This window comes from Lepisosteus platostomus, chromosome 1 (genome assembly GCF_059453375.1).
Source record: "Lepisosteus platostomus isolate fLepPlt1 chromosome 1, fLepPlt1.hap1, whole genome shotgun sequence".
Taxonomy (NCBI): domain Eukaryota; kingdom Metazoa; phylum Chordata; class Actinopteri; order Semionotiformes; family Lepisosteidae; genus Lepisosteus; species Lepisosteus platostomus.
In genome coordinates this window covers 40552124-40564365 of record NC_142611.1, presented here as the reverse complement: position 1 = coordinate 40564365, position 12242 = coordinate 40552124, and the positions used below count along the sequence as shown (strand labels likewise).

General features: G+C 37.6%; 1 protein-coding gene across 4 annotated transcripts in view; it reads right to left on the bottom strand.

Moving 5' to 3' along the window:
* slc2a9l2 (solute carrier family 2 member 9, like 2) overlaps positions 1 to 12242 on the bottom strand; it is a 299312-nt gene that overhangs the window by 250360 nt on the left and 36710 nt on the right. For all 4 annotated transcript variants that reach the window (XM_088628586.1, XM_088628577.1, XM_088628568.1 and 1 more), the window contains one exon: positions 2471 to 2569. In XM_088628586.1, coding sequence (XP_088484712.1) covers positions 2471 to 2569 — 99 coding nt within the window. The remainder of the gene's footprint in view (positions 1 to 2470; positions 2570 to 12242) is intronic.

The window sequence follows — 12242 nt, the reverse complement described above, 5'->3', positions numbered from 1 at the left end:
ACCCCTAGACCCAACGTTGACTATAATAAAAACTTGATTTAAAATAATTTTCTTGTAACATAAAAAATTACTCCCCTTTGTTCTGGTATTGAAAGAAATATTGTAATTCACTATCATCTACATTCATGCCTAAAACCCTGAGATGAGATTTGATCAGAGGATTTGGAATCACATTGCATTTTTAAGTGCTAAAGAAGTGGTTTTGTCCTTTTACTTTTCTCAAAAATTGCCAGTGGCTATATCACCCTGCAGCTCTCAACTGGTTACCCACTGAAGCTAAGCAGGGTTGAGCCTGGTCAACCTGGAGATGAGACCTCCTGGAAAAAGTTATGGTTGCTGCTGGAAGTGGTGTTAGTGGGATCGGTGGGGGTTGGCACCCACCCTGCAGTCTGTGTGGGTCCTAATGCCCCGGGATTATGGTCCTAATGACAGGGACACTATACTGTAGTGGGCACCATCTTTCAAATGAGATTTTAAACCGAGGTCCTGACTCTCATTGGTCATTAAAGATCCCCAGGAATTTCTTGAGAAGAGTAGGGAGTTATCCCGGTGTCCAGGCCAAATTTCCCCCCTCGGCCTTTACTGTGGCTTCTAAATTGTTCCCATGTATGATTGGCTTGCACATGCCCCGAGATGGACTAGCTCCCCGACCAGGGTGTACCCCGCCTTGTGCTTGTTGCTTGCCAAGTAGGCTTTGACTTCCTGCGACACCCTATGGTAAAAAGCGTGGTACATGACTTTTTTCAAAATCTAACCTTTAAGGCAATAAGATTGCAAGAGGACATTAAACATTGCATTACAAACATCCTTCATTCAAGTCGTAAATAATTAAGTGGTAGCAACAAGATAACAAAAAATCTATTTCAATTACATTTCATCAAATGTATCCAGAGGCATGATAGCAATGTGATTTCAGTTAAGCTTTTTAAATTATCCAAAAGATTTACCCATTTTTTCTCCATAGAGGTTTGGTGATCTATGTCATGAAAACTGTGAAACCTTGATTGAAATGCACCACAAAAGAAGATAAATCTTCAAGAGGATAAATCTGAAATATTTTCTTCCCTTACACCTTTCTCATTTCTTTGTATCATGTCGAGTATGACTTTGTCACATTTTATTTATTTTTGAACACTCTTCTATCTTTTTTACCTCTGTTGAAAGTTACCTACACAACATATGAAAACTTTCTGAATTTTGAGTTTAAATTAAAATGCATGTCATTAAGCAGTTACCTTAGTGATATTTTCTAATTCCAAACTTTCTCTAATTCTACTTTCTTTTGCCAAACAAACGTTCTTAAAATGTGTTACTGTATATGATTTATATCTTGGAATAGCCTTAACCTTTGATGAGTAACATTTAACAAGTGAAAGAATGAAGGTTTTCATTTGAGTTAAAAATGAATATCAGCTGTCATCATTGACAGCAACACATTTGAGTGAAGTGAAAAATAAATTTGCACAAAAATATTCAACATGTCCAAACATTTTAAATAAACACTCAGTTCATTACAAAAGACTAAAGAACAGCCAGCTGTTTTTAGTGATGATAGTAAAGGCACATTTGTGCACATAAGTATAACATTCATTAGGAAATTGTATTTAATCAATAACTGTCATAAGACTACTCTCTACTGTAACTGGGGCTCAGTTCTAAACAGGTACCAAATTGAACCAAAGCACAATCAAAAAGATACAAAAAAGTCCTAATGTATTCAAAAGGCAGCAGCAAGCTACAACAAGAGACCAAACTGCAGTCCTCCAGTGCCCATTACAAAACAACCACAGCTCCTTCCTCCTTAGATCTCACAAGAGAACTCTCTCAGCTGAGCTCAGCCTCTGCATTTTATTGTGGAGGCTCCACCTCCTGTAACCTCCCACAAAAAACTTAAAGATACATTAACCCTTTTCACATTTGCACCTAATAAATACCCTATTATACCAAAACACAATACCTAAAATATACCTCAGTGACCACAAAATATTTCTACAATAAATTTTCTTCAACATATTGTAACATAAATTATTACTTTTAAAACACCAGTGTTAACAAGGGGATGGGGAGGCCAAATCTCCTCCAGTCCAGAAGAGGACACTGTAAAAACAGGCCAGAGTACGTCTGGTAGCTGTTTCCTAGAGTTTAAATGTGGCCCTCACTCTTAATGTGGTTTTGCCTATTAAGCAGGTAATGACCTAACAAATAATGACTGCAGCTACCAAACATTTCAAACTTCATCAATTGTATTTCTCCTTTTTGGCCTCCTAAACAAAAGAACCTAAACAAAAAGGTAACTACTAATTTAGTAAGTCTAAATACCTTTGTTTAAGGGGCATGCATCATGGGATAGGCCCCATCACAATAACAATGTTAAATGAAAATGCCTTTTCAACTGTTGAAATATGTGCTGAAAAATAAGGGCAGCAATAATTATGTAGCAGTGTCTTTTAAAAAATAAGTAATGACTTACTGAGGACGGTGCATTGACTACTGACAAATTGTAGCCATACAAATAAGAAGACCCAAGAGCTCCAAAAAAAGATGAAATCACAAGACGAGCTGTCCATATCTAAAAGAGAAACAGAGATACTGTAAGGTACATTTCATTTATCAGTGTTCAAAACTGCTTTAAAAATAGTAAATATGAAAAACAAATTTAAATAAGCTGCAGATTTTTTTCTTTTCAAACTGAACAACATAAAAATAACAGCACATCAAATTATACTAGATATGCTTAAGTCACTCTCTGCTCTGTTGACTATAACAGTGGGTTAGAATAGTTACTTAGACATTATGTACAGTAGTCTAAATAGAATAAGTCTAAGTGAAACTGTTTAGGGCTTGACCAATAGCAAAATACAAATGGTAAATACAAACATTGTTTTAGTTATGATTAAATTAATTAGTCTTTTCTGGGTATGTAACAGAAAATTTGAGAACCACAGAAAAAAAAATATTGGCAAAAACAAAAATCCACTGTTTTATTTTCATAAACGTAGACTAGGATAAATTTGTTGGGAGATTGAACTAATTGGTAATCTTTGGGGACTAATACTTTTCTTCAAAATAACATAAATTATAGATATTGCTGGGTCAGCTGTGACCAAGAGTTTCCATATGATTGTACTGTACAAAGTTGGCCATCAAGGTAGGCTGGGTGTTAGCTACTGTATACAAAGCTCTCTCTGTTTTCAGTAAAACAGCAACCAGCTTTCTGAATGCCCGAAGAGGTGCAGGGACAAAGTGAGGGGAAAGGAAGGGATAGGCCACTCATACAGTGGGTACTAACTTCCCTGTGGAGTGTTAAGGCACTGGGAAACTTGCAGGTTGGACTGGTGGGTTTTGAAGAAAATGTCTTTCATCTCTATTCTCCTCATGTGGTTATAAAGCATTGTTGGTTGACGGTGGCAAAGATACTCCAAGTGGCAGCATACAGCTGGCTGTGCAGATTCACAGAAGAGTGAGTTGGCAAGGGAAAAAGAGTCATTTCCAGAAGTTCAAATTGGAAAGATACATAAAACAGCAAAACAAAAAAACATTTTAGTCAAAAGTGTAAAATATCTACGTTATTAAGATGTCTGTACTTTTTAAACTCTTTTATTTAGCAGAACTAATTTGCATAAGAAGAATTAAATTTAATGCATTAGATTCTATTTGTTGTTTTGGATGGTTTATTTTTCAAATCTTCCCTCATTTAGAAAGGCTGTTTAGACACCCCATGAAGTCTTTAGGAATGATTTCCTTTAAAATAAACTCACTCATTAATAACCAGCACTTTACAAATTAAGGTCACGGCAAACATGAGCAGAGATCATTTTTAATTACTACCCTGTTAAAAAACAATCTTTGCAAATCTTTCATATAATTGTGCCCTTTTATTTCAATACAAAGTAATCAAATACTCTGCCCCCACTGCTTTCTTATTAGTGTTCAAAGCCATCACAGGATGCATTTTTCATGCAAGTGACATGATTACACAGACAAAACAGATTATTTTGTGATTAGATGCAAGAGCCATGTAAGACGTTAGGCTGTAGATGTCAGTTGTCAAATCATTGTGATTAAGCCACCTAAAAAACCTCTGCTTGGGAAAATCTGCAGTAGAGGATGTCATGTATGAAATGTACAAAAAACGTGCATACTGTATCATATAATGGAATAAAAATATCATTCAATCTATTTTCCTTTCCTAAGCTTTAAAATTGATTTTTCACTTCCTGTTGATTGTAATCTTAACTTCAGTATTAAAAACCTAAACAAAAAACTCAAAGAATATCCTCCTTTGAGAACAAATCATCTTTTTAAAATATTTTTCTAAGCATATTTCAGGATCTCATGCCCTAATGCAACACTGTTACCTTAATCAAGTTGGCTCGCAGATAACTGCCTGATAAAAACCAAAAATGTTTGTGCATTCTGCCCAAAGCTCTCATCTTAATGACCTGATAATGATGAAGACAAATTACTTTATGCAGAGCTGATCTAAATTCATGCTAAGGTGAGACCAATTAAATGATTCTGTAGGACACTGCAAAGACTCTAAAATGCTTTTCCTGACAGACCATAACCACAACTTTATCTGGATCAACCCTAAGACTTTATTTTTCTTAATTTTCTTAATCATTATCTAAAATGCAACAATAAAGACATTAGCACTTAAATTCAGAACACATTTAGCATGTTTTTAATATAAAGCACATTCATTGCATCTAATCTAATCAAATAAGCAGTTACTGAAGTGCATTTATATCATGTGTTTCATCCCAAAGAATCCCTTAGTACTTTGCATTAACACTGGAACAATTGTGGAAGCAAATATTGAATTAAGTCATAATATTTGGTTTTCATCTAAATGAAAATAAAAATTTTGCCAGGGCCAAGTATGCTTTTTCCACGCAATACAACGACCATTTTTTTAACATGGTCTGTTGTTTAAAATGAGGCTGCATTCATGATGCACTAATCAGGACAAGATTTAGTTATATTCTAAATGTCTATAACCGAAATAACAGCTCTGGTGTGAACGACATTCCCCAAACGCTGTGTGGAATATCCTGTCATCTTTGGTCAGTTGATAGAAGACAATTGGTCAGGTAATTACTTAAAATGCTGAAATTTAGGCTTCTGTACAAGAAAATCAGTAGAGAGAGAAAGAGCCGTGAGATAGTGGACTGATGGATGGAAGGTCAGACCCAATGTGGAGAAGCATCTTAATTCCATGATTAAACATACAGTAGGTACAGAAGTTAATTAGAAGATCACAGGGTTTTGTTTTGTAAGGTATGCATTCTCATTTTATACAGTATTTATAAATATAAAATCCTAGTTTTTTCATTTAAGGTTTCATTTTTCATTTTTTTAAGCCTGCATATGAAAAAATTCACTTGCGGTGGCTCCCCAAGCCACTGGTGTGTCGCATAATATGAAATAATATGCAATAATTTTATATTAAATGGCTTTAGAAAATTGTGGAAAAAATCCCAATTTGAAACCAAGTGAAGTTTTTTTTTACTGCAACAGGTTACGATTTTACATGTTTAATTTTAACAGTGTGATGCCATTATTCAGTTTTGATTTTTTGTTTACTGTGAATAAAGAGGCATTTATTTTGTTATCCTCCTCCTGTTCTGGTTGTCTTTGCACTTATGCATTGAAGCACAAATACTCAAAACCCATGGATCCGATCTCTTTAACAATTAATTTATTCAGTATACAGTATGTATTACAACAGTGAATTCTACCTTTTCCCACACCTTCCCACAATCTATATCAGTTATTGTAGTACTATATATTATATAATGTAGGCATCTTTTTAGTACCTTGCAAAAGTATGTATACTACTGTATGTTGGTACTATTTTTGCTTAAGATTTATGCATCTTTTGAATGTTATGATTTTTTTACAAACTGAATGCAGTTACAGTATACTGTAGGTGAAGGATGCTGAAAGTCATCAAAGTCTCCGAAAATACTGTATGTAAAGTGAAATTTAATGATTGCATAAATATTCTGTCCCTTAAGTCAATAGTTGGTGGAAGCACGTTTAGCAGAAATTACTCCTGATAACATTTTTGGATAGTTCTCTTAACAGCTTTTCACAGTTGTAAATTCTCCTGGCAAGATTGCTCCAGTTCTTCAAGCTCTTTTGGGATAATTGATGGATTGTAATCATCAAGTCTCACCATAAGTTTTCTTCAAGTCAGGTAATTGTCCTGCTGAAATGAGAATTTTTGACCTAGTTCAGTATTCTTTGGTGACTCAATTTTCCACTAGGATTAAACTTTAGTTTAACTTTACCATCTATTTTTCCTTCACTCTTGACAAGCTTCAGTGCCTGCTGATGAGGAGCTTCCCCATATACTGATGATGACATCCACCATGTTTGCCAGTTGAGCATAATAAAGTTTACAAAAGAGAAGGAGGTCGTTCTAGCCTGATGACTGATGTTGACTGTTTGATGTGCTGTTCTGCTTGCACCAGATACACTGTATTTAGACTGCAAAATAAAAGTTTTTGCCTTAACTGGTCATAAACCCCCTGCCACATCCCTGCAGTGTATTTCAGATATTAAGAGTCTTTTTTAGGAAAAGCTTAATTCTTCCAACACAACCATACAGGAAAGCCTGGTGTAGAGACGGGGATACCGTCAGATATAGAACTTCTATCAATGTAACTGTTGGCTCCCCATTAACATTTTGAATCAGTTTTCTGCTTGTCTGGCTGCTTAGTTTGGAAGGGTGGCCCAATCCATGTAGGTTTTGGTGGTATTATGCACATTTCATTAAAAAGTAACCATTTTTCTTTTCCAGGTGGATGCTGCACATTGGTGGTGGTGACAGGGAGTCCCTATTACCTGTAAAGCGCTTTGAATGGAGTGTCCAGAAAAGTGCTATATAAGTGTAAGCAATTATTTATTATTATTGTTATTATTAATTCTTTTTTTCCCCGCGACCAGTCTTTCTGCCTCTTTGTCCCGGATAGGTCTTGAAAACTTTGGTCTTGGTTGAGTTTTCATATCATTGTGTGAACTGTTGCTTTAAAATTTTATATATATCTCAAGGAATTTACTAGTGCATTTGCTAAATTAAGTGAAGTGCTAAATTAAGTGAAATTCCTTTGATTATACACAGATGTACAGTAATGAATAGTTACACAGGGGAATGAATAGTTTTGCAAGGCGTGGCATTGTAAAACAAATGGGAAAACAAATCTTTAGATTACTTAAATGATTCATTGCTAATTATAATTTAGAAGAAAACAAGATAGTGGATGCATTTTACTGCGAATTTACTTTAATCTATGAATTAGCTTCATTACTCTGCTCTCTTTGCCACTGATAGCTGATGTGTGGTGAGCATTCTGGCGCACTATGGCTGCCGTCGCATCATCCAGGTGGATGCTGCACATCGGTGGTGGTGGAGGGGAGTCCCTATTACCTGAAAAGTGTCACGCCTTCATTCCACCACATTCTCACACAGAAGTGCACTCGCACTAATCACACTCCAGCCCTGGGCACTTCTGCTAAACGACACCGCTCCTGCCAATCAGCCAACCACGACACTCTATCAATCAGCGTACCTTCTCCCTCGCACAATACTTAAACCCTCCAGAAGCCCCTGTTCTTTGCCTGGTATTGGTTGTTCATTTGTTCACCCACCTTGCCTTAGATTCTGTTTTCCTTCTTGCTCTTTGTCACTAACCATGGTACTGACCTTTGACTACGTCTATTGTCTTGCCCCTTCAGATTTGGACGCCTACTCGTTGACCTTCACCTTTTGACTCACGGAACTGCCTTTTCGACTATAACTTCAGCCTTGCCCTATTCTGGATTGGAAATCTACTCTCCTGCCTTTTTCTACAAACCTTGGAACTCGACTTGGACTTTGCCTCTCGTATAACCCCCTAAGGTACCACATAGGGTCCATCTTCCCGTTTCCTCAATCCTGACATAATACCGGGTGCTAATCATGGACCCCGCGGACCTACAGTCTATATCCTCCCTCCTTAATCAACACTCGCAAGCTCTGACCCAGTTTCATCACTCCCTTCAGCTCCTCACGGATCAGGTCTCTCAGCTCTCGGTTACTCCAGCCCCCTGCCCAGACACCTGCCCCGCTACCTGCTCCTGCAGCTGTACTGCCTCGCCGCTTGCTATATCCCTGCCGCTGATTACTTCAGACAAGTTTGGCGGGAATCCTGCGAAATGCTGGAGTTTCATTGCTCAGTGCTGTTTATGCATTCAGATGCACTCGGAACGCTTTCCTTCTAATCACGAAGCAATTGGATTCGTCATCTTGCTCCTTACAGCTAGGGCTCTGGACTGGGCCACAGCTCTACTGTCTAGAGCAGCTCCTAAACTTTCGGATTTCTCTTTTCATTGAGAAACTCCGGACGACTTTTGACCTCGCTTGCCCGGATCTTGTCAATCTCAACCTGTCCTCACTGCAACAGGGACCATGACCCCTACAGGACTATTATTGAATTTCAGGCTCTGGCCACTGACTCCGCCTGGAACAACAAAGCTCTTATTTCCCATTTTCGTAAGGGTCTCTCCAAGGAACTGAAGGACCACCTAGTCTTTATTCCTCTTAGCCCTCACTCACTGGATCTCAATATCTCCCAGGTGGTTGAATTAGACACTTGCCTTCAGGCCAGGAAGACGGAACGTCTCCAGGAGGACACTGGCACCCCTCTCCTTCAACCAAGGCAACCCGCAGTGTCTCATACTTGACTTACCCCGGAGGAGAAGGAGAGATGCCGTCAGGAAGGACTGTGCCTCTACTACGGCTCTCCAGGACATCTCCTTTTCGCCTGTCCCACTAAACCCCTCGGTACCTGACCTGCCCACTCAATTTCTACCACGGTTAGAAGCTCCTCCCCTTCCTCGGGTCGGTTTCATTCCATGCTTTTGTCCTGGAATTATTAAAATCTCCCTTTCGGCTTTTATTGATTCAGGTGCTGCCGAAAACTTCCTAGACGCCTCACTCGTCAGGAAATGGAAAATCCCCACTGTGCCCCTATCTCCGCCTTTCTCAGTCCACTCACTGGACGGCTCACCCCTGTCACCTGGATTGATTGAACGGCAAACTGTTCCACTTACCCTTATCATCAGCGCCACCCATGCAAAACAAATCCAATTTCTCAACCTGGATTCTCCATCACACCTGCTCCTTTTAGGATACCCCTGGCTTCTTAAACACAATCCCAACGTTTCCTAGTCATGTAACGAAATCCTCTCCTGGAGTCCCCACTGCCTGTTGACATGCTGCTGTCATCCTATCAGGATTTCCTCAGCTCAACTCCCGCAGGACAACCCCTCCCTCATCCCATCTCAATACGCTGATCTGCACTCAGCATTCACTAAGGGTCCATCTTCCCGAGTCAATCCTGACAAAAAGGACTTCGAGTGGAGTGTCCAGAAAAGTGTAAGTAATTCTTATTATTAATTATTTAATCAAATTAAACAGTATTAACCCTTGCAATAAAGTGTACATTCCCCTTTTATTTAGACAGCTTTCAGAATCTAAATTCAAAATATTTTAAATAATCCAAATAAAAGATAGTGTAGAATTTTATTATCAGTACACATCTACTGCATACTACATAAAATCAGTTATGTTGCTGGTATAGGACAAACTGTACAGTAGGTGGGAATATGTAGCTGAAATTACATTTGGCAAACATTTTTATCCAAAGTACATCTGTAGATTACAGTCACATCTGGTCAAGATGCATAAGGTACACATAACAGTAGCATAAAACTATAAATCCACAACAAATAATCTCATTAAGTGCTACGATTTTGCAGAATGTTAAGGTGTTTCAGTGCTTCTTAACAGACAGCAAGAGCATAATCAGTAAGTGAGGTTTAGACATGGACATTTAGAGGGGAAACACATGTATGCAGAATGGACTCTGGATAACGCGGCAGATTGCACCTCATACACTTTAGTGTGCTGTGCATTTTCCAAAATATTCATTGTGGAACTACACTACTTTGTAAGACCACCAGGTGGAGCAGTGAATGCTTAATGTGATACATGGACGTATCTGGGCTGTCGCCAGAAAATGATTGGTTTTGAATCTCAGTCAATGCTGAGGGACAATCTTTGTCCAATTCCCAAATTTAAGTTGTAAACTATTTAGACTCCATATTAAGGTATTTAAAAAACAGTTATTTTACAAAAACAAAATCACTTGGATATAATAAAAATAGTTTATTATTATACTCTAACTTGCTGTGAATGCGATGAGCTTCTTTCAGGTTTACATCTGCATTGAGATAAGAACACTTGCTGTTATGGTTGTAAGAAAAGTTGTAACTGATTTAATACTGCTTGATAAGGAATATTAATATGGAATCATGTAACTAAAGATATGTTGGCAACTAAAGTATCACTTGTGGATATTTTGGAAACATCTTGAATTTCATTTAAAAAAATTGTTGTCCTCATAGTGGTAATGGACAATGAAATACTCATAAAGTGTAATGTCTTAGGTGCTGCACCCAAGTAGCAGTTTAACACAGTGGTTTAGACAGGTGCACACTACTCCAAGGTGAGTGGTTCAAATCCTTTTTAAGCTGTTTAAGGTTGTCAAATCAGCTACTTTGCGAGTAGTACATGACTTCTTAAAAGGTACCCCTTTCTCACATGCAAACTCAAAAAAGGTTCAACGTTTTTATCATGTCGAAACCTTGGACGGTATCCCTCAGGGACTGATTCACAGTATAATGAAAACAAAACTCCCACTGTGTCTCATCTCCCAACGTTCCACACATGCAAATTACATGAAGTCATATCCGCAGATGCAGTATATTGAAACAGTAGCGTACACATACGTGAGTTGCAGTGTGATCATATGCCATATAAATATACTGGACATACATTATGATACTGTATGGTTTTAAAGCCTCTAAAATTGTTTGCTGAAATTTGCAATTTGCAAATGGTATTTAGTATATTTAGAAAACACGGTATTTCATCCATATACCTCAAAAGTGCGCCTTCAGTTTTTATTTTCAGTAACCACAGTTTTCCTTTAAAACTTCATATTAATATTCTGTATTAAGCAGATTTAAACATGCACAGTGGAGAAACAGATAAAATAAAGCAATCATTTCACTAACATCTAATACATCACAAGTGTCACATATTGATCATCTTTACCCAGTGAATGCAACACATTACTTTTGAGGTATTTGGAAGATCTTCCACACATACTGAATGGCTGCATCTGTATATCCCAAAGAGATTAGTTTAACAGTTCCTAGGACTTGCAGCCCCAGGATATCCAATAACATATATCCATATAGCATATCCAATTGGCCAGATGAAATGGATCTCTGTGCCCTAGCAGTGCCTGATAGTGCTCTGGGAGTATGCTGGAATACTATTGGAATTCACAGATAAGTTGTAATGTGTGAATATAAGGTTGTTGTTGAAGATGTTAGGCCAGGGTTTAGATTAGCTCAGCCTTGGAGACATTGAACTGGAAACAGTGGCTGGTCATCATGGAGGAGACATCTGCCAAAAATGCTAGTAAGGTGGGAGGAGAGCTGAACACTATCAGCATAGCATTGCCACATGAGGCCATGTGAGGATATGATAAGGCCAAGTGAGCTCGAAGAATAACAACCAAGGGAAGTTGCAGCTACTGGGGAGTATTAGGGTTAAAATTTCTGAGAAATTCTGAAGATAATCAAGTGTCCAATCTGTTTAAATGTGTCATATTATGCTAGTTTCAGTGTTGGAATCAATTAAAGGGGAATATTTTGGTAACAAGTCTTGGGGAATTGTGCACAATCTAATACCTCATCAATAACATTGACTAGTCCAAAAATTTAAAGAGATTCCAAGAAAATATTCATACTATTTGATTTTCAACCACATTCATATTATTTATAAATGTCTGGTGTCAGTGATTTTCTAACCCTAACCCTAATGTGGGATGTTTGAATACCAAAGAAAGGTTTCTGCTTCAGGTATACGTTTTTCAAAACAAGTCTGCGCAACAAGTTGGTATAGAAAAAAATTGTAACAATCCATAAATGTCAAAGAAATATTAGAAAGATTACATTAAAGCATTTTTGTTGGTTGCACTTAACCCACATTCATATTATTGATAAATGTCTGGTGTTAGTGATTCTCTTACCCTGACCCTCTCCTGGTAAATATGAATGCTGAGAAATGTTTTTGATTTACAATATGTACACTTTATTTCAGTACATGTTTCAGCACCTCA